At 34.0% G+C, this 18,335-nt stretch overlaps 1 protein-coding gene and 1 long non-coding RNA gene across 6 annotated transcripts in view; one reads left to right on the top strand and one right to left on the bottom strand.

Annotated features, from left to right (window-relative positions):
* Positions 1–14,176, top strand: part of GKAP1 (G kinase anchoring protein 1) — an 81,383-nt gene extending 67,207 nt beyond the window's left edge. For 3 of the 5 annotated variants that reach the window (XM_049710793.1, XM_049710791.1, XM_049710792.1), the window contains 5 exons: positions 3,484–3,581; positions 7,103–7,166; positions 10,470–10,540; positions 11,048–11,125; positions 13,854–14,176. In XM_049710793.1, coding sequence (XP_049566750.1) covers positions 3,484–3,581; positions 7,103–7,166; positions 10,470–10,540; positions 11,048–11,125; positions 13,854–13,901 — 359 coding nt within the window. In that variant the 3' untranslated portion in view covers positions 13,902–14,176. Of the gene's footprint in view, positions 1–3,479; positions 3,582–7,102; positions 7,167–10,469; positions 10,541–11,047; positions 11,126–13,853 lie in introns of all 5 variants that reach the window. The other 2 variants (XM_004285371.3, XM_049710794.1) reach the window with 2 other exon arrangements.
* Positions 1–18,335, bottom strand: part of LOC117198590 (uncharacterized) — a 66,328-nt gene that overhangs the window by 4,799 nt on the left and 43,194 nt on the right. Inside the window, exon 2 of the long non-coding RNA XR_007477778.1 lies at positions 16,640–16,805. This is a non-coding gene — a long non-coding RNA (uncharacterized LOC117198590). The remainder of the gene's footprint in view (positions 1–16,639; positions 16,806–18,335) is intronic.

The following is an 18,335-nucleotide window of genomic DNA, read 5'->3' on the forward strand; positions in this document are numbered from 1 at the left end:
AATATGGTTTTCTGTTTTAAAAAGTGGTGTTTGTTGTAGAAATTCTGGAAATAACTGATAAGTGAAGAAATTTTAATAGTGGCAAAAATACTTGAGGGCTTAGTATATATTTACCAGATATTCTATTAAGTACTTAAAATGATTATTTCATTCAGTTCTCACAGTTAACTGTGAAGTTGATAGGCACCTTTATGATCCCCAATTTGCAGATGCAGTGGAAAAAAATTGACCCTAATCTCATTCACTTGGAGAAAACTACCATTGATACTTCGTTGTGGTCCTACTTTTCTATGGATTTACACTTTTTCCCCAATAATGTAGAAACTTACATGGACCACTTTTCAGTTAAATACAGAGATGGTGAGCAATTCAGATCATTAAGTAATACATTGACTCTTGAACAACACAGGTTTGAACTGCTTGGGTTTACTTATACATGGATTTTTTTCAGTCGAGGTTGGTTGAATCTGCGGATGCAGAGAAGCCGCATATACAGAAGGCTGACTATATACGACTATGTGTATTTTTTTTTTTTTTTTTTTTTTGGCTGCATCACATCTTAGCTGCGGCATGCGGGCTCTTGCCCCACAGCATGTGGGATCTTAGTTCCCCAACCAGGGATCAAACCCGCGTCCCCTGCATTGGAAGGCGGACTCTTAACCACTGGACCGCCAGGGAAGTCCCTGACTATGTGTATTTTTGATTTCTCAGAGGGTTGGCATCCCTAACCCCAACATTGTCCAGGGGTCAACTGTAATGTTTTTACATTAAATAATAATGTTTATAGCTAAATTGATTTCAGTTACCCACACTGAGGAAAATTTTTTTTTTTTGCGGTACGTGGGCCTCTCACTGTTGTGGCCTCTCCCGTTGCGGAGCATAGGCTCTGGACGCGCAGGCTCAGCGGCCATGGCTCACGGGCCCAGCCGCTCCGCGGCATGTGGGATCTTCCCAGACCGTGGCACGAACCCGTGTCCCCTGCATCGGCAGGTGGACTCTCAACCACTGCGCCACCAGGGCAGCCCATGAGGAAAAAATTTAAATATACCAGTTTGATATAACATTGCTTACTACTGAGGTTGCACACTTATTGAGTTTTTATTGGTCATATGCCTGCATATAGGTGCAACTGTTTTTTCTAGTTTTTTTCATTTACCTTTTGATTTTGTTTCAGTGTTTCTGGAGATTTTTCATCAAGTTAAATCTATCAGTCTTTTCCTTTTTGTTTTCTCCCTTTCATACTATGTTCAGAAGAGCTTTCCTATTCAAAGATGTTAGCTAGTAATATTATAAAGAGTTTATTTTAATACTTAAGTGGTTTTATTTTTTTTAGTTAAAATACTATTTTATATTATTCAATGATTATATACTCAGTATAAAACAATTTTGATGAAAGGAAATTTTTAAACAATAAAGTGAAATCTTCCATAATAATTCTAAGAGAGTTATTAAAATGTTGATGTATGTCCTTCCAGGATTTTTTCTTTGTATATAGTATTACAATTTTGAGATCATACAGATGTGTTTTATGGTTCTGTATCATCATTTTTAGTGATTTCAGAGTTTTCAGTTTGTAAATTTGTCATATATTTAGCCTATATCCTTATTGTTGGGCATTTAAATTGATGTCCAATTTTTTGTTGTAACAGCAGTGAACACTTTCATAGATACTCCCCCCTCGCGTATCTATTTAAGATAAATTCCCGGAAATGAGATTTTTGGGCCATTAAAATAGTATGTATATTTCTAATTTTGATCCAAATTTTTTCTTCCATAATCATCTTATACTATCATCTTCTTCACTAATCTCCAACCGGGCTTGCCTCTTTAATATCCTTCAAATTCTGTAGGCTCTTTCCTGCCTCAGGGCCTTTATACCTACTGTTCTTTCTACCTGGAAAGCTCTTATCTCCCTCCACTTTTTACTTAGCCAATTCCTACCCAGTCACTCAAGGTTCATCTTAAGGGTCATGGCCTCAGAGCTTCCCTGATCCACCAGGGAATAATCCACATTATTCCCTTTATAGCACTGTGTTTCTTTTCGTCATTGCTTAAACCTTGGTTTCTAATTGCAGCATTTCTTTATGTAATATCTGCCTCCTCCACCAGACAAATCCCATGAGGGCAAGAATCTTTTCAGTTCTGTTCACCATTGTACACCCAGCACCCAGCATAGGTGCTCAGTGAGTATTTTTGGAATAAAATTGTCACCACATTACTCATTAGATATAGAGAACCAGTATATATATCCTTATGAAAAGTATGACTTTGGGTTGATTTTTTTGCATTTAAATTTATTTATTTTGGTGTATGTTACAAGATGGCAGGCATTTAACTTGATTTTTCCAGTTAGCCATTTGTCCCATATACTACCATTATTCTGTAATTCAGCCTTTTCTCACTTCTTTAAAATACCATAGTTAGTTATATTATAATAAATTCTTGTGTCTGAAATCTCTTTCTGGACTTTCTTTTCTGTTACATTGCTGTGTCAACATAGGTGCCATGACATGCTGTTTTAATTATTTTTGCTGTATAATATATAATTATCTGGTAGGCAAATTCTACTGCATTAACTTTTTGTTTCTATCCTGTATTCTCCCAGGTGAAGTTTTGACTATCTCGCTAAGTTCCAAAGAACAAAACTCTATTGAAATTTCTGTTGAATGTACAAATTAATATTTAGTAATACTTAGTTTTCCTATCTAAAAACATGCTTTGTTCTGTCCTTTTCAATATTTTATCATTTATTGATCCTGAAAATTACTGAATTTTATTCTTGGGGATATTTCTTATTGCTGTCTGGAGAAAATGTTTTTTCTAGTTATATCTTCTATGTGTTAATTGCTAATATAGAGAAAAACTATTTTTGTTTTATTTTTATTTTTTTATTTTATTTTTTTTTTGTGGTACGCGGGCCTCTCACTGTTTTGGCCTCTCCCGTTGCGGAGCACAGGCTCCGGACGCACAGGCTCAGCGGCCATGGCTCACAGGCCCAGCCGCTCCGCGGCATGTGGGATCCTCCTGGACCCAGGCACGAACCCGTGTCCCCTGCATCAGCAGGTGGACTCTCAACCACTGTGCCACCAGGGAAGCCCTATTTTTGGTTTTTTGTATTATTTATTTTGTATTTTTCTCATAAGTTTTCAATTCTTTTAGGTTGTTAAGATAGACTAATAACAACTTGTCAGAGACCACTTTAGTATGTTTATTCCAGGATGGAAATACCATTTCAAATTCCTGATATTGTTTTAGGTTACGTTTGTAGTTTGAGATTAGGCATAAATATCTTATTTGCTTGTACTGTACATAATTACATTTATAAAATTGAGTACAAGTGGAAATGTATTCAACAGTTTAGGTTGCTTTAGAAAATGAATTAAAATTGGGACTTTTTTTCCTCTTAAACCTTTCAAAAAGGATATTGTAAATCAGAATTGGCAGAACGGTCTTTGTTCTAAAATGTTTTCCCCCTTTAGGAAGTAGTTCTAAAAGATGGAAGAATTGAAAGACTAAAGTTGGAACTTGAAAGAAAAGATGCTGAAATCCAGAAGCTGAAAAATGTGATCACTCAGTGGGAGGTTTGTATATATTTACTGTTGTAAAGTAAACTAATTCTATAGATTTGTACGTTTTCTGTTTTTATTATATTGAAATATGTTTAATATTTGATTGATAGAAATAATATTTCTGCTATTTAGGTTTTTTTAATGCATTAATTATATATAATCTGAATGATAGTATATTTTTATCATAGTAAAATACATATAACATTAAATTTGCCATTTTAACCGTTTTTAAGTGTACAATTCAGTGGCATTAAGTACTTTCTCAGTGTTGTGTAACCATCACCACTATTTCCAGAACTTTTTCATCATCCCAAACAGAAACTCTGTACCCATTAAACTCCCTATTTCCCCTTCTACTGCAATCCTTGATAACCTCTAATCTCTGTAAATTTGCCTATTCTAGGTACTTCCTATAAGTGGAATCATGATATTTGTCCTTTTGTGTCTACCTTATTTCACTTGGCATGTTTTCAGCATGCATATCCATGTTGTAGCACGTATCAGAACTTAATTCCTTTTTATGGCTGAATAATACTCCACTGTATGTATATACCATATTTTTTGTTTATTACTCTGTTGATGGACACTTGCACTGTTTCCACCTTTTGGCTATTGTGAATAATACAGCTATGAACATTGATGTACAAGTATCTGAGTCCCTGCTTTCAATTCTGTTCGTATATACCTAAGAGTGGAATTTCTGGATCATATGGTAATTCTGTGTTTAACTTTTTAAGGAACCATCAAACTGTTTTCCATAGCAGCTGTACCATGTTACATTTCCACCAGCAATGAACAAGGGTACCAATTTCTTCACATCCTTGCCAACACTTGTCATTTATACAATTTTTTTTTAAACACAAACCTATTACTCTCCTCTTTTCTTAGGCTTTTAAAAAAATCTCTTATTCATCTCAAGTATCATTCTCTTTTTGAACTAATATTTATTCACTCAACAATTATTTGTTGAATGCCTGTAATAGGCCAGGTGCTTTTCTAGACCCTGTGTATGTAATAGTGAAAAAGAGTCAAGTTCCAGCCCTGCTGGTTCTTATATTTCCCTTCCTCGTCTACTCATGCCTTTAAGAATTATCCCTGTTAAAACCTTTTTGAACTGCACCCACTTCTGCCTTAGTTTTTTCTTTGTCATTTATATTTTCTTTTGCTTTTTTTGAGCATTTACCATGTGTTAGGCACAGTGAATACAAAGATGAGTTAGTAAGAAGCTCATAGTCTAATGGAGAAGGTAATCATGTAAATAATTGCAGTACAATGTAGAATTTGTGATTGAGATCTGACAGAGTGCTCCAGAAGCCCAGAAACAGGAATAAATCCGTTGCTGCTATTGAAACTTGGTAAAGGTTTCACCAAAAAAAAGATAGTTTTTCCAGATAGAACAGTGCATACAAGGCATGAGAATGGTAGGAAATGCATTGTTACTGATGTTTAGAGAAATGCGAAGTTGTAGAAGGTGAGATTGGGGGTGTTAGTTGAGGTCAGTATTTGAAGGCATTTGCATTTTAGACACGGAGAGGGCAGTGAAGGCTTTAGAAGGGAAGTGACATGAGAATTTTTTTGTGGAAGATAATGCATATAGCTGAGGCCTGGAGTGAAGACTGTCTGGTAACAAAATTAACAGGTACTGAGTGTAAGAGGAAGAACACATTTTGAACTGGTTTGGGGAAACGGAACTAATAGATCTCGTTTTGGACATGTTGAGTTTGAAATGGCTGTGGATGCAGGCATAGATGTTCAGGATGTTGAACATCTGTGTTGGACACATTGGAGTCACACCATACGTGCGTTTAACTTTGTGTTCTCTTTTTCATGAAGTTAAAAATACTAATGAGGGCACTGTATATTTCATATGTTCTTTATTATAAATTGCACAGTACTAGGATTTTATACTCTTATGTTTTCATAGATACATTTACTCTTCAGGATTGTAAATGCAAAACTATATATGTTATTTTTATCGCAGTATAAAGAATATTCAGGGGTAATTTTGTTCATTTGCAATTTTTGCTTTATGAGCTGGCTTTAGGTCTTGAAGACTAACTAAAGACATGCTTCCATATACACTGATCTGAACCTTGGAGAAAAGGCTTGAGCTAGAGTTTGATGAGATATTAACATTGATTGAAACCCTGAGAGTGAGAATTTCATAGTGGATACAGTTTTATATTCCCAGTAGATATATTTCTATATTCATAGTGAGTATAGTTGTAGTTGACTGTATTTGTTTTTCCCCTTCATATTTTTATGTTTCCATCTGACTTATCTCCCTCTTTCATTACTTAGCTTCTCAAAAGTCCTACTCCCTTTTATGTTTACTTCTTCCATTCAATGTATTGTCTGCAGTATTACTCAGTAACATTATTGATTTATCCTCAGCAATTTACTGGACAGAGTATTTAGTAAAAGTCATCTACTGGACTTAATTTAAAATACATCAACTTTGTTTTACAAGAAAGATTTTTGAATCTGGTAACTTCTGTACATATCTGTGTACATGTTGAGAGAAGAAATGACAAATTTCTTATATTGATCTGTTTTCTTTCCCTGACCTCTTGTATTTCTATAGTTACTAAATATATTGTTTTCTCTAATGTATTAAATATTTATAAATACTTCAGTGTGTGCTATAAGACACGTTGAATAAGAGTAGTGTAGGGGAAAAGTTCCCTGGAATATGGATGTTAATGTGGGAACACAATTCCAAAATTGTTTATAATGTATAATTGTGTCATTCATGTAGTTTGAAAAGAAGCTAAGCCATTTTTTTAAGTTGAAAAATAATTGAAAGATATTTCAGTAAATTACTAATTCATTTCAGCCAAAATGTAAGTAATTCAAAAATTACTTTAAAAATATTTAATGAAATAACAAAAGATTAGTAAAGCCTTAACTGAGCAAATATAAAACTGTGCTGTACAGTAACTACTACACGTGGTGTAAAATTAATACACTACATGGGTTTTAAATACATAAAAGTAAAATTTAAAATTTTTATATATAAAAATTAAATAAAATAAAAATTGTAATTAAATAAAACTAAATACAGTTGAAAGTCATTTTCTCAGTAACACTGGCCACGTTTCCAGTAGTTAGCAGCCACATATTGGACAGTGGCCGATAAAGAACAGATACAGAGAGTTCTAGTATAGTACTGGTATAGAACTATGAATCATTTTTCTTTTTGTTTTCATATAATTATTTTGAATTGTATAAGGATTTTATTTGAGGAAGAAAAGAGAAAGACTCTTCAGGAAAATTTAGTTTTATTCTGAGTTTTCTCCACTTTTACTCTACTCTTTTTAAATACAGTCACCTATAATATTGATTTGTATTATTATACGAGGGATTTAATTAAGTAGTAGATAGTTGTGAATACATTTTCCTCCATCTTTTTTCTTTCAGAAGTAATTTATGTCTTTGAGCAAGCCTAGATTCATAGCTCCATAAATTGGTAGTAAATCGTTAATTATATCATTTACTTTTTAAAAATTAAATCTTTTTTCCTTGATTATTAGGCAAAGTATAAAGAAGTAAAGGCAAGAAATGCACAGTTATTGAAAATGCTTCAGGAAGGTGAAAGTAAGTGATTTCTGTGTTTTTAGAATTAAAAGTTAATCTTAAAAATATTTGAAGATAACTTTTCAAGATATATGATTTATTAATTCAACAAAATAAAAAGGTTTCCCAAAGGATACAAACTGGATATTGTTGATAATTTTATTATTACAAGTCTCCTTTGCAGCACCTTAGTATTACACAAGTTTACAACTATTCAGCTAAGAAACTCTTGAAATTTCAATTCTTATGAATTATTGGAGTACATTTAGAGGCAAAACAAGAAAACATTTGCTTAAGATTCTGTTTATTAATTATTAGAGGAGAAGGCCTGTCATGATTTTAGGTTTTCCTTGTACCCCTCCCACCCCCCCACCCCCCCCCCCGCCCCCCGCCACCAGCCCCGACTCTTCATACTTTTGCTGCCACTCTAAACTTTTGGCAGTAGATTACCAGCAGGAAGCCAAGGAAATCAATCAAAAAAGATTAGAGATAATAACATTAGTAAAGTTGATGTTATATGAAACCCCCCAAATCAATTGCATTCCTGAATATGAATACCTAGTGATGCTAACCTTGAAAGCTCTCTGAAAATTTTCCATTAATAACAGAAAGGGAAGCGTGTATTAAATTTGCAAAAGAAAATGAACCATAAAAGAGACATAAAGAAAGACATGAATAAATGAGAAAGTCTTCTGAATAGACAAAATTAAGTGTAATAAACAATTTCCCTTGTTAACAAATGTTAATGAAATCCCACATATAGCTCCTGTGAGTACTGTATAGCACTTGAGAAATTATGAAGCTCACCTTAAAGGATAAGTAAACAAGATACCCTAAATTGTTTCAAATATGAAGATACTGGGAGTGGAATTGTCCAACCAAATATTTAAACTATTAAATAACAGTTATCAAAAACCAGAAATCATGTCCAGCTGAACAGAATATATAGTCTTGAAGTAGAGTCAAATACTTTTTATAACTTTATGACTTTTATAATATAACTTAACTGTTACAAGCTTAACTATGATAAAATAGAAGTTAAATAATAATGGGAAAAGGCATTATTTGAACAATTAGATATCAGTGTCCTGAGATTAATTTAGATATGCTTGTCACTGAGCTCCATGTGGATCATTTAATGAATAAAATTATGAAAATAATTGTTTACAAGATGTATTTCTAATTGAAGAAAGTAAGGGTATCATTGAACACTGGATGTATGATTTTTAAATACCTAAAAATAAAGTAATATTCCTTAAGGAAACGTTTGTGAAAAATGAGAAAATTAACTGATAAAAACTTACTCTCAAAAAGATTAAAGGGGCTTACCTGGTGGCACAGTGGTTAAGAATCCTCCTGCCAATGCAGGGGACACAGTTTCGATCCCTGGTCCAGGAAAATCCCACATGCCGCAGAGCAACCAAGCCCATGCGCCACAATTACTGAGCCTGTGGTCTAGAGCCCACGAGCCACAACTGCTGAGCCCGGGTGCCACAACTACCGAAGCCTGTGTGCCTAGAGCCCATGCTCTGCAGTGGAGAAGCCACTGCAGTGAGAAGCCTGCGCATGGCAACGAAGAGTAGCCCCCGCTTGCAGCAACTAGAGAAAGCCTGCGCACAGCAACGAAGACCCAACACAGCCAAAAATAAATAAATAAAATAAATAAAGTTTTAAAAATAGATTAAAAATGGCTACCAGTAAATAATATCAGTGTCCATACTCAGTGCTATAAGTAGTCCAAGTAGAACAATTTTATACAGGACCATGACATGAAAAATACAGTACGTTAGAGTTTACAAACTCTAGCATTTATAATATAAATGCAGTCAGTTATGTTACAGTACAACATGTGTTCCTAAAAATCACTAATCTCTATAAAATCATACAGTTAAAACCACAAAGTTTATGGGGAAAATGGAGTTAGGAGCATACAATACTCAAAAATTTCATCAGTGACACATTTAAAAAAAAAAGGGAACCTATAACAGTAACAGTTTTATACATGTTAAAATGGTTGAATACATAAATACTATAATAAATATGGCACTTCACTTTGAAGACAACCTAAAGTTTGCTGTAGAAGTAGGTTTCAGAAGGGTTGCAGCTTGTGTGTGTTAACTGTTAAGTGATGGAAGGATGGAAACTTGGTGTGGTTCTTGACACAGTGCGCTGAAATAGCTGGTAGATATTTGAGGTGTGTGAGTGGGTGCAGTTTTCTTTGTTCATGAAATTGTGCTTAAGCATTAAGTACACAATTCATGTTATGTTCATGTTGTTCCCTGATGTATCAATCTCTTTGAAACACAAAACAGCATTATAGGAAAATTGACTGTAGTTAAAATATTACATAATTGTTAAAAATCACTACTTCTCAGTGAGTGTGTTTAATTCTGAGGATGGAGGAGTAGAAAGTATAATTTGTAAAAGTTCCCAAGTTGATTCTTAAGGGACTGTGATTTGTTTCTTGACACAGCATCTCACCTTAGTGCATATCATATTAAACTGTGAAAAATAAGTTTGAATGACAGAGTTATATTGGTGGAGCTCTGGTGATATCAGTACTCTTATATATTTGGACATTTCCTCCTTTACTCATTTTATTAGTTTTACCTCTTCAGTCTCTCCTAACTTTTCAAAGTTGAAGAATTAGTTTTTCATGTATTATCCTTTACCATAGGTTAAGTAAATTGTCAGCCATGTGGAAATTTTTAAAGCTTAGGGAACACAGAGGCCAAAGAACAGATCTCTTGCTTCCCCAAAGAGGGAAAAACCTCTAGATGAATGAACAGTTCTGAGACCACAGATGTTATATGATTAACTGTGCTCATATGAGCTAACACTTATTAGATAGTGCTTTAATGGTATGAAAAGTCATATAAAAATAATTCTTGTGGACCTTATGATATGCACACCTTGACAATTTAACAAAACAAAACAAACAAAAACACTCTACATTGTTTTTAAAATCTTGCTTTAAGATTAGTTGAGGCATTTTAAAGTTTTTTTCCCTATGTGAAATATTTTATTTTCTCTGTCCTTGTCCTTTTTAGTATAAATGGAAAAAATTAATCTTTTGTCATGTCTGTACAATTAATATTTTAACACCACAGAAATGTAGAATTTCCAATAAAAGCTGCTGTGGTGATAATAATGATCAGAATTTACCAGTGAAAATTAAGAGGTATATATAGGGTCAAGGAATACATTAAGTATGAGGACAATTAATCTTTGCCTGACTGTATTGCTGTCTTGGTTCAGTAAAAGTATTGTTAAAGTATCTGAGTGATTGAAAAGATTATACTGCTGTTTTTCCTTTTTTGTCAGTGAAAGATAAAGCAGAAATACTTCTGCAAGTTGATGAATCACAAAGTATCAAGAATGAGCTAACGATACAGGTAAGAAAAACTATATATAGGACTGGTTATAGTAAGCTGTTCTTTAGTCCTGAATTATGAAACTTGACTAAACAAAAACACAGCCCATCAATACTGCAAACCATACTTCATTATTATTATGTAATAGCAAATGATTGAAAATTCTGTTTACTGAACTGAGGGAGGTATGTATGTCCTAAAGAATAGGGGAAGATAAGGTTGTATTTTAGTTGATGTGGGCTGAATATAGAGATAGAAAGGACAGACAGAACTTATCCTGTTCATGGACTTGATTTTCTCCCCTTCCCATCCTTATTCTTTGGTCTTGTCTTAGAACAGTGAGCTTGCCCTATGTATCTTTAATATACAGCTGAATAAAATGCCTAATTGAAATTGTTTGTGAGGAGAGAGGTTCTCTTCTAATGCTCATTAATCTCATAGTCAAAAATCATCATTGTGAATAACAATTAAGAGTATTTACCAAAAAAGACCCAAAAAAGTCTTTTTTTATTGAATATTTGGTTATAGGTAACTTCACTTCATGCTGCGTTAGAACAAGAAAGATCTAAAGTGAAAGTATTACAAGCAGAATTAGCCAAATATCAGGTATGCTTTTATAATTATGAAAGTGTTTTCATCACAGATAATACATTTGGAATAGGTATATACATGTGAGAATAAAGGTACTGTTTTATTCTTAGGCCAAAATTTATTCACCAAACATATTGATGATTTTGTTATTATTGGTTATATAATTTACATCATAGAAAATGTTAAGTTTATTCTAGACATTAGTATATACAGCAATAACTAAAGTAACTCAAAAAGACCTTTGGTACTACATAGATGATGTGAGATATGTGCCAGTGAACCTTATCGAGGGAAGGTACATAATGACATTTATCCCATTATATAATAAGTTTTATCACTTGGGTACAGCAATCTCTCCTAGATATCTTCATTGTAAAGATATCTTTTCCCCTTTGTAATTAATAAATAATATGTGAAGTTATAGTTTGAGATTGTATGAATATCCTTTTCTTTTTACCCAATGATTTTAGCATCCAGATTAATGATATTTTTATCAGTTATTATTTTGGTAGTTGCAAAATAGTGATTTTTCTAATTCTGTCATTTCGTCTGCATTTACAAGATGGCATTCAGCATTTTTTTCAGGGTGAAGCAGTAAACAATATCAGGGCTTTGTTTCAATATATGTGTATATGTATATTTGTGAATACACACAAACACATATATTTGTATATACATATGTATGTGTGTCTATGTCATGATATAAAATGAGTTAATTGATGTGGGGGTCATAGTCAAAAAAGTTCGAAAGCCACCACTGGTGGCCTAGAGAACATAAAAGTTGTTTAGCTCCAGCTTTGACATGTCATCAATCCAGGAAGGAAGATTCCCTTTGCCTGGGAAGCTTTGAAAAGGATCTTTGAATTATTATTATTTTTAAAAAACTCTTGTTTAGAAGAAAGGTAAGAGTTTTAAGCTATATAACATTGGTACCTCTGTATAGTGGGTATCTACCTTGTAGAAAGTTTTTTAGTAAATTTATTTTTTATTTCCCTGCTATCAGGAAATCTTATTTTTAACACCTGTCATTATACATCTCAAGTTTCATATAACCTCTTCGTACTTTTTTTTCTCTGAATGAATCTTTGCAAAACTTTTATTTGGTCAGGACTGAATAACAGCATTCTCATACTTGATTTTTTTTTTTTTTTTAAAAGAAGGTTTGTTGTAGACATGTTTTTGAACACCAGGAGGGAGGTTATGGGCAGAAAAAGGGTGAAACAAAGAGAAGCTGCCAACATTATTAAATGGGTCTGGGTTCCATGTGCCCTTGATATAACCACCACTCTAAAAAATGTGCTTTCACAGACAAGTAGTTCCCAAACTTGGCTGATCATCAGAATTTCTTGGGAACTTTTTGATTGTTCAGCCCACTACTAATTATCGTAAGTAAATAGGCTGGGACAAAGTCTAGAGATCAGAATTTTTAAAATATTACTACTTAGGTGATTCTAGTAATTAACCAAGTTTGAGTATCATTGCCATAGTTTACAAAAATGTAGAAAAATTATAAAATTATTATAAATGCATCAAACCATTATTTATGGTTAAAATGGAGGGTAGAATAGTTATGGATGATTAAATTTTTTTGTACCTTTGTGCTTTCCATATTTTTAAAATGATTATTTGCTTTTTGAATCAGAGTAAGGCAGAAAATGTTGTTAAAAGTAATTAATGAAAAATACTTCCTGTCTTTTAAGCCACCTTTCTCTTTCTTTGGCTCAAGTCAAATACCACTGATGGCATTTCATTTGGAGGAAATTAAATACAGATTTATATATGTCACTGAGCAAATAAACCCACTGATGAACAAAATCAGATTTCTAATGCTGTCTTATATGAACAAAACTATACAGAACTTGAATTAGAAATTGAATTACCCAAAAGGGTAATGAAGTGAATCACCAAATTTGCTGATCATATGGAGCAAATTGTCTATTTTGATCAATTTTTTTGGCTGCATTGGGTCTTCGTTGCTGCGCACGGGCTTTCTCTAGTTGCAGCGAGCAGGGGCTACTCTTTGTTGTGGTGCACAGACTTCTCATTGCAGTGGCTTCTCTTGTTGTGGAGCATGGGTTCTAGTCGTGCAGGCTTCAGTAGTTGCAGCACGAAGTCTCAGTAGTTGTGGCATACAGGCCCTTGAGCACGTGGGCTTCAGTAGTTGTGGCGTGTGGGCTCAGTAGTTGCGGTGTGTGGGCTCAGTAGTTGCGGCGCACAGGCTCTAGGGCACGTAGGCTTCAGTAGTTGTGGCGTGTGGGCTCAGTGGTGTGGCTCGCAGGCTCTAGAGCATGGGCTCAGAAGTTGTGGCTCACGGGCTTAGTTGCTCTGCGGCACGTGGGATCTTCCCAGACCAGGTATCGAACCCTGCATTGGCAGGCGGATTCTTAACCACTGTGCCACCAGGGAAGTCCTGACCAAAATTTTTATTTAAAAAAAAAATCTGGGACAGTGCAAATGAGCTCTGAAAAATAAGATACTGGTGATCAGACTAAGTCCGGACCAGTTCAAATAGATAACTGTTTTCTACAACCTACTTTAACCGTTTGTAAAAATAACAAAGGTTATTGCTATTTAAAATACGTAAAAATAATTTAGTGGTACGTTCATTCAAATTTGCAACAAACTCAGAAAAGAAGTTCCTTCCTTTTCATAGTCAAATATGCCTTTGATCTCATTTATTCTTGAAAAGAAAATGCCCCCAAAATGTTATTTCCTCAATAATTTACCCTATTTTTCTTTACAGGGTGGCAGAAAAGGGAAAAGAAACTCTGAATCCGACCAGTGTAGGTGATTCCATTAGCCTTTGAGGTCAACACAAAAATTAAAACTTTCAGGGTTTTGCAAAAATGTATATATTTAATGCTGTGCAACTGCTGAACTATGCAGTTTTTGTTGAAGAAACTTAAAATGATTAGCTCACTAATGGTTTATAATTTTATGTCCTTTTGGCTTAAAGTGAAAAGAAGAAAAATAGAATTCCAGCACAACTCAATGATTATTGTTTACTATTCGTACTTCTTATCACTTTAGTTTTTCATCAGTCAATAAAATTAATTTACTCTTCCATTAATGTTTGATTTTTTTAAAATTTCAGAAACAGTGTGAAAGTATTGTTTTTGCTTATAGCACAATCCATTTAATTGGATTTAAGCTCAGTGAATATTTACGCAGCACTTTGTGCATGCTAAACCCTACAGAACATACAAGATATCCTCAAATGGCTTATGCTCAGAGGAAATAGAAGGTGGGGGTGGGTAATGGCAGCAGCAACAAAAAATTACCATACATATTAGAGTGTGATATCACATTGTTTGGAAATTGAGAAAACTTGCATGAGATACTGAGTTGGCCAAAAAGTGCCTTCGGTTTTTAAGTAAAAATAAAAGACACATTTTTCATTTTCACCAAGAACTTTATTGAACAACGTATTCACCCTTTTGTTCCACTACCTTCTGCCATTTTTCAGGCAACTTCATAATTCCATCTTCCCAAAACTTTTTTATCTTTTTGAGCAAAGAACTGTTCCAGGTGCCTTTTACAGTCTTCCAGGGAATTGAAATTTTTTCCATTAAGAATTTTGTAAAGACCTAAATAAATGGAAATCCAAAGGTGCAATGTCTGGTGAATACAGCGGATGAATCAGAACTTCCCAGCTGAGCTGTAACAGTTTTTGCCTGGTCATCAAAGAAACATGCAGTCTTGCGTTATCCTAATGGAAGATTATGCATTTTCTGTTGACTAATTCTGGATGCTTTTTGTCGAGTGCTGCTTTCAGTTGGTCTAATTGGGAGCAGTACTTGTTGGAATTAATCGTTGGGTTTTCTGGAAGGAGCTTATAATAGAGTACTCCCTTCCAATCCCACCGTATACACATCACCTTCTTTGGATTGAAGACAGGCCTTTGGTGTGGTTGGTAGTGGTTCATTTCACTTGCCCCATGATGTCTTCTATGCCACATTATTGTACAGTATCCACTTTTCATCACTCATCACAATTTGTTTTAAAAACAGAACGTTTTCATTACGTTTAAGTAGAGAATCGCATGCGGAAATAAGGTCAGGAAGGTTTTTTTCGCTAAACTTAGGTAGAACCCAAACATCTAAGTGATTAACATAATCAAGCTGGTGCAAATGATTTTCAGTGCTTGATTTGGATATTTTTGAGTATGTCGGCTATCTCCTGCGTGGCATAAAGTTGCTTGTTCTCAGTTAATGTCTCGATTTGAGCACTATCAACTTCAACTGGTCTACCCAACCATGGAGCATTGTCGAGCAAGAAATCTCAGGCACGAAACTTTGCAAACCACTTTTGACACGTTCAGTGAGTCACAACACCTTCTCCATACACTACACAAATCTTTTTTTGCATTTCGGTTGCGTTTTTACCTTTCTTGAAATAATACAGCATAATATGCTGAAAAAGTTGCTTTTTTCTTCCGTCTTCAATTTTAAAATGGCTACACAAAAATTCACCAATTTTGATGTCTTTTTTAAAATGCACACTGATATGACAGCTGTCACATACAATCTAACAAAATTGTTTTGAATGAAGTTAAAGACAACTAAGTGCTACTAGAGCCATCTTACGGAAAAAACCGAACAAACCTTTTGGCCAACCCAGTAGTTTTTTGGAAGGTGGATACCTTTTCTGTAAATTTTTGAGAAGCATCCTAGGCAGAAGGAGCAAACTCTGGGCTGAAATATTTATTTAAAGGACAGTCTGGCTTGAGGACAGAAGTGTGACACACTGAGAATAGGAAGAGTGTTGATGTGGGGGAGGAATGAAGATAGATTTTTTTTTTATTCATATAATTAGCAGTTTATGGGATTGATTTTTTTTTTTTAGTGTAGTCAGTGAAATACAAATATGATTCATTAAAATACAGAGTTTTTTGCTTTATAACAAAGGCAAACACATAAATACTGGTATTGGCCTCCAAAACCAGCATTATATGAAAGACTCCACTTCATGACAGTCTTTAATAAGAAAAAATACTTAATGTCATCATTGTTTATATGTCTGGCTTCTTCCATGCGGTTACATGAACCTTGCAAAGAATTGTGGCTTATTATTATTCTCAACATTTAGTTCTCTATGTATCACAGAGTAGATGTTAAATAATTATTTGTTTAATTAATTGATAAAGTGGTAAAGCTTTTAAAGATAGTTTTCCCCTAATTTTACCTTTGATTAAGAATAGGTACCATCAAAACCTACTTAATTACTTAAATATATTTGGTAATCCATGGTACCATATTTTTCAATCCAGTGATGAACAAAATCAAATTTCTAATGTTGTTTTATAGGAACAAGCCAGACAGAACTTGAATAGTTTCAATTATAATTGAATTACCCAGGTAGTTAATGAACTGAATTACCAACGCCTATCACATTATCATCTGCTTTTGATTATTTACCTATACACTATCCATTTGGTACATTATCTAACATCTAACACAGTGCCTGTCACATGGTAGACACTCAACAGATACGCCATTTTCTACTAGTGTATATATGGTTTAAAATCACCTGAGCACATAGATTATCCTGTTTTGTGTTGGGTATTCTCTGGAGTACTGCACTCATGACTTTGTTTTTCCTGCTGATTTTGTTTCATTGATTGATGTATCCAGTTCTGTGGGCTTAATCTGTCACTTCTAGGCCAATGTCTCAATTTCAACAGAGAAAGCTTTATCTAGTAAGAGACAGAAAAGACAATCAGTTGATTTCTTCTGTTAGATTGATTTCTCAGGCATCCCCTTTTAATAAATATCTTTACTCAGATTCTTTTCTGCTTCCTGAATATGCAATGAAATTATTGATAGCTTACTATGTGTTAGGCATTGTGCTAAGTACTAGAGATGCAAATATCCACAATCAATTGGAAGAACATAGAAATGTAAAGAAATATTCATAAAATATTCTAATAAATAATACTGATGTATTCAAATTGCTGTTGGTGTACAGAAGAAAATACATCTTACTCTTTTAAACATTTTAGACATCTTCTTTGGGATTTTTGACATTTTCTATAGTGTGTTAGTAAAGCCAACACTCTTGAACTAGAGCTTTGTTCAAGTTCTATTACTTATTAGTTGTATGGCCTTGGCTCATAATAAATATTCAATAAATGATTGAACAGCATGAAATTTGGTATCTAATGAGAATAGTCAGTGGAAGTACTGGGTAAAAATTACGTAAGATGCCATTTTTACCTGCAAATTATTTTCAGTCTAATATGAATAAACAAGCATAGCACATAAGTAAATGAAATTCAAGATAGAATACAGTGGATTCCGTAACAATTTTGTGGAAGGAAGAGAGTATATTTGTTAGGGAAGTCCAGTGTTACTTATTAAAAAGCTAATGTTTTAATTGATAAGTAGCTTTCTCCGAAAGTTTTAAAGGGCAGAGGTTGTTTGACAAGAAAGGAAAATTTAAAAAGAGGGGTGAAGGAAAAGCAACGTTTACATGTTCAGGGAATAGAAAGATAACAAGGCATGTGTTGAGGAGCATATCAAGCTAATATAATACTTAATTTTTGAGTTTTTGAAAACAAAAGTTTATGAACAAAGAAGTGATGCAGTCAAAGTTGTCCTTTAAGAAGATTGAAATGGTAATGATGTAATAGAAAATTATAGAAGAATTAATTTGGAAATATCAAGGAAGCTTTTATAATAGTAGAAACAGGACATAAAAAGGATCTGAACTAGGGAGGTGGCAGTGGGATTCAGAATACAGAATAAAAAAATTCCCAGGGTGGAATTTAACAAACTTTTGTAGAGTGAGGAAAAGAACAAGGGCATTAGACATGAAAAGCAAGATCTCTAGCCTAAATGAGAGTGAGGATGATAGTGCCATTAGTAAGGTACAATGATGGAGGAATTTATGTGGGGGAGATGGACAGAATTAACTTCTGACTTTTTAAACTGGATTTGCCTACAGAACATCTGAAAATAGTCCAAGAATTTGGAAATATAGATCTGGTCCTTTGAGGGAAGGATGGATTTGGGATCTGGGATCCATCTACAGTTAAGTTGTATAAATAGTTGACATGCCCAAAGGAAAAAGTTTTTGAAGAGAAATACTGCTGAGGACAGACTTTGGAAATGGTGGGAAACAAGAGAGATTGGTGAGAAAGGTGGGAGGCATGGTTATGAATGTTGCATAGAGGTCTCAAGTTATGAGCCTGAGGAAAAACTACTGGTTTTAACAGAGAAAGAAC

The sequence above is a fragment of the Orcinus orca genome, chromosome 6 (genome assembly GCF_937001465.1).
Source record: "Orcinus orca chromosome 6, mOrcOrc1.1, whole genome shotgun sequence".
NCBI classification, from domain to species: Eukaryota; Metazoa; Chordata; class Mammalia; order Artiodactyla; family Delphinidae; genus Orcinus; species Orcinus orca.